At 29.5% G+C, this 5,115-nt stretch overlaps 1 protein-coding gene across 1 annotated transcript in view; it reads left to right on the forward strand.

Moving 5' to 3' along the window:
• LOC109359927 overlaps positions 3,016-5,115 on the forward strand; it is a 4,249-nt gene continuing 2,149 nt past the window's right edge. The window contains exons 1-2 of the mRNA XM_019604622.1: positions 3,016-3,165; positions 3,265-3,810. Of these exons, the coding sequence (XP_019460167.1) occupies positions 3,016-3,165; positions 3,265-3,810 (696 nt within the window). The remainder of the gene's footprint in view (positions 3,166-3,264; positions 3,811-5,115) is intronic.

Here is a 5,115-nt window from a genome sequence, read left to right on the forward strand (position 1 = left end):
TCTAATTGAGCATTTTAAGTAGAATTCAGATAGAATATTTTACACTTGATTTGTGGTAGTTTTTATGTTAGTTTAGTTCGAATAGATGGGTAGAAGCATGGGTAAAAGGTTAGAGGAATCAACCTATGGTCATTGAGGAGGTAATTTTTGCTTCTATGTACTTAGTTTTTCTCTTTATATCTTTATATTTAGTTACCATGATAATGTGTAGTTAAATTTCTCTCTATAGTTTATCATTAGAAATAGTTACATGGAGAGATGTCAAAGGGATACATGACATAATAGGGATAGTAAGTAAAAATTAAATTGGAAGAAGTTAAGTAATAAATAAAAGAAACATTCTAGAGTCAAATGTGGTACATTAACTTTGAGGATTTAGGTCACACCAATTAGAGTCACATGATATTATTTGATGGATAATATATATTTTTAATAGGAATCACCTTTTTTTAAGTATTTAAATCCTAGTCAAGATTTGATGCTATTACTAGGATAAAGTGATTTGATGCTATTACTAGGATAAAGTGATTTGATGCTATTACTTGGATAAAGTGATTTGATACACCTCGTATAAAAGCTACTACTATAGTCTCTTAAAAAATCGAATTTCTTTGCAGATCTTATTATTTACCTAAGAAATGAGTAATAAACATTTCCATCAGTAACGACTAACGTACCAACTAATAATTAAGGTCAAATTATATCATTGCCTTCAATTAAATTGGAATTTGCTTGAGTTAGGTTCAACATTTTCTTATTAAGGGCAAAAATAATTTTCTTTGGAAGGATATTTAAAGACGTCACTAAGATTTTAGGCTCGTGATTAAGAATATATTTTCTTTATTTTTTCCACAAAGAATATTCTAGTTCGAATCACAACTTTTTAGCTCGTATTAAGAATATTTCACAGCCAGTTATCCATTTTTCTTCATAGAACTAAAAAACAGACAAAAAAGGAGAATACTTGTACATTAAGAATTCCAAGTAGGAGTATATAGTTCTCATATTCTCAAGAGTTTTTCTAGCGTGTAATGAATGATACATGATATTTTTTCTTCCAATAAAATAAATTTGTATCAGGAATGAAACAACAAAATCAACACTAAAAGGTGTGGAGGAGAACAATATAATTACGTGGTTTAAAATATGTACAGAAGACCAATAAAAATATATCATCAAATAAATGTTAGTTTATTTCTTGTACAAAGAGAAATCATGGAAAACCATATATAATACGATTAGGAATGATTTAATAATAATGTTATGTCAATGAGATTAGGACTTTGTTTGATATTCTGGTATATTTGGGTTTTCTAAATATGAGTTAAAAATAATATAAGTGGATGAACTCATAAATATATTATCCTAAGGTTTTGAGTAAAAAATATCATATCAAACCTACTTATATTTCCCAATATGATAGAATTATTATGAATGAGAAAACTTTCCATCCCAAATATTTCTCTCTTTAATCTTCAACACAGCCGCTAATAAATTCCATGCACCGGAAGAATAAATTCCATTGCCTAAGGTGTGAAATGACTTTGATATTAAACACTAAATAAACAAATGCATGTACCAAAATAATAATAAAAAGAAAACCCAATTGCAGAAAAGGGACATTGCATCTGCATTGATAAAGGGACCACTCCTCACAAATATTTTAATTTGTTGAAGATGCAAAGTTATACCGAATCATATGTTATCGGTTAAAGATGTAAATGTGGTAATATAGGCTACTTGACACTAATATCTTAGCTGACATATAATTAGACCTTTTTATAACATATCTTTCAAAAAACTTATTTAAAAAAAACATATTTAAATTAATAAGCTAGATTTCTTGTCATCTAAAATATTCAATAAGTTTAACTGTTGACTTATTTAATTATAATATTATTAATATTTATATTATATTAGTTTAATATAATTAAAATTATTATATGTGAAATTTGAATATAATTTTTTTATACATAAATATAATTTAGCATTGGTGCTAAATATGTTATTTAAAAATAGATTTCATATCCTATTTTAAGGGAGACTAGTTAACCTATAAAAGGTCTTATAGCATAATCAATTTTTTAGATAAGTTTGCAAATTAGGTTGGACCAAGGTGTTAATTTTTTTAAAATAGGTAAATGGTTTAGATATACATTAATATATTTTATAGAAACTATTTCTCTGGTAAAAATTGAATTGTGAAAACAATAAATTTGGATTATTAGAATTAAAAATTAAATAATAATTACATGATTATTTAAAAAGTTATATACATTTATTTTTAAATTTTAGTTATTTAAAATAGATCAAATAGTCTATATTAATTATTCTAATTTTTCACAATGATAATTGTTCTTAACTATACAACCAATGTTACAAAAGATTGGAATTCAACTAATTTCAATATTGTTTTAGATTGCATCCATATTTAGTTTCGATGAATCAAACACTAAATGAGCCCATCTAATTTAGGAGCGGCCCAACTGAGGTAACCATTGTTTTTTTCTTCCTTCTGACAAGGAAGCCCATTCTATACAACGAAGGCCATTGTTAATTTTATATATTTATTTTTGTGCTCAAGATTATTGGTTTATACAAATTTGTTGCTTGGACTAAAAAAACCTATTGAGAATAGTTTAGTACATTTAACTAGTTTCGTTAATCGATTAATATCTTGTATAATCGATTAAACAGTCTATTATTTTTGTTATAAAAGACATTGTAGTTGAAATAAAGAAGTAGGAAATATTATTCAATTATATTTCTCTTCTTACATCTCACTCGATGATTGATTACCCATATCTTAATCAATTAAGTTCTTTCTTTCTTTTCTTACAACAGTGCTATCAAGAGCAATAAGATCTGGAACATGTGGAGCTCACAATTGAAACCAGAAAAGGAAAAAAGGATATAATGAATTGACCCCGGAAGAAAGAGATGACAACTTCAAATGGCTTTGAAATGAATCTTCCCATCTTTGATGGAAAGAACTATGAACACTAGAGTATCCAGATGAAAACAATCTTGGGCTTTCAAGATTGCCTTGAAGTTGTGCAAGATGGGGTTCAACCATTAGAAGAGAATCCTACTGATGCACAAAGACTAGAGTTCATGGAGGCTAAGAAGAAGGACTGTAAATCAACCTTCTTGATACATCAATGTGTGAGCTCATCGCATTTTGAGAAAATCTCACATGCTTCATCTTCAAAGGAGGCTTGAGAGATTTTTGAGAAATGCTACTCTGGTGGTGTGAAACTAAAGAAAGTCAAATTGCATATGATGAGGAGGAAATATGAATGGCTCCAGATGGAGAAACAAGAAAACGTAGCTGACTATTTCACCAGAATTCGAAGCCTAACCAATCTGATGAAAAGTTGTGGTGAGCAAATTCCTAAACAAGGTATAGTTGAAAAGATTCTCAAAACCCTCTCTATTAAATATGATCGTGTGATAGTTGCAATTAAGGAGTCCAAAGACCTTGGTAGCCTCAAAATAGATGAGTTGCAAGGCTCATTAGAAGCTCATGAACGCAGATTCTTAGAAAGAATGTGTGATAGACAATCACAACAGGCTCTAAGTGTTCAATTCAAGAAAAGAAATCTTAGACACAATGATAAACAAAGAAAAGAAAATAAAAGATTACATACAAACAAGAAGAATGAGGCTGAGAATGTGCAGGGGTATGGTCAGAGATCAAACAAACTTAACTCAGCCAATCAGGGTTATGATTCTGAAACAAGAAATACTAGGAAATGCAGTAGCTATAACAATGGTATTAATGGTAAGAAGAAGAAATACAAGAGTAAGGTTCAATGTTTTAATTGTTGAAATTGGGACCATTATGCATCAGAGTGCAAACTCAAAAGGAAGAACAAAGATGAAGAGGCCAGATTGACTAAGGGTTAAGGCTTAGATGAAGAAGATCTATTGATGATAGAAAGGGAAATATTTGGTTCAGAGACAAGTGAATCAGGTGAAATCTCAGGCCTAGAGTTGAATGACACAAATGGTGCCTTGATGGTTACAACAAAAAGAGATCAAGTTGAAAACCAAGGTGAAATTTGTACATGATAGCTTCATCACTACAGAAGGAATAAGGAGGATCATGATCAGAAGGAAAGATGGTATGGTTTCTGTCGCGCCCCGATTTTCGGCTACGCGACCTCTCGAGTCGCCACTACATTTTTTTACTGTCAAAAATGTAGAAAAATCTTTTTTAGCCCAATTACCTTGGGCCTTTTGGATTTTTGATATCCAGGTTCGGAAGTCGGTTACGGGGTAGGGAAGGTATTAGCACCCCACCCGCCCGCCTTAAGCGGTACCCTATACTAAACTACATGGATTATCATATTTTTTTATTTGTTGTTATTACTATTAAATAAAGGGACACCTCTTTTTAATTAAGTTAATTAATTAATGAGTAATTACTTAAATGAAAAAATTATTTTTTTAGTTGGGCCTGACAAGCTTGACTTTGGTCCTACGTATCCCTATTAAGGGAATCAAGGCTTACGTAGTTCTTTATGTAGAAAAAGGTTTGTTGGTTGGATTGATTTTAGAAAATATAAAGGTTAAGTCCCAGCTAACAAACCTACTGATACAAATGAAGTAGAGCCCATACGTCCGATACCGCATTTGTATTGAGGATTAGCTAAGATATTAACTATTTATATAAAAAAATATAGTTTTTGTTTGGAGTCATAAGTAGATTAGCTATAGTGATTGTTAAGCAGATGAAGTGCAGCCCATATGTCCGACACCACATCATGTCTAAGAGAATTTACAATAATTATTTTTATAAAAAATTATTAAGTGATTTTGCACTTATTTATAAAAAAGTTCCGCAATTATTATTTTTTTTCGTTATTCACATCAAAGACATACAAAAATTTGTAAATTATTAAGACAATCATCCCCTTGATTAATTGTTAGGCTAATTATATGGTATGTAACATATCATGCTAAATTGATTGATTTTACTAATAATTGCTCTTTATTTGTTAAAAATGTGAATATGGAATAGTATCATTGTTTAAATAGAAATGAATATGATTATAGCAAATTGATTTACAACAATTATAAATTATTTAGCACAATGAAATTCTTTGTTGT

This window comes from Lupinus angustifolius, chromosome LG11 (genome assembly GCF_001865875.1).
Source record: "Lupinus angustifolius cultivar Tanjil chromosome LG11, LupAngTanjil_v1.0, whole genome shotgun sequence".
Lineage (NCBI taxonomy): Eukaryota > Viridiplantae > Streptophyta > Magnoliopsida > Fabales > Fabaceae > Lupinus > Lupinus angustifolius.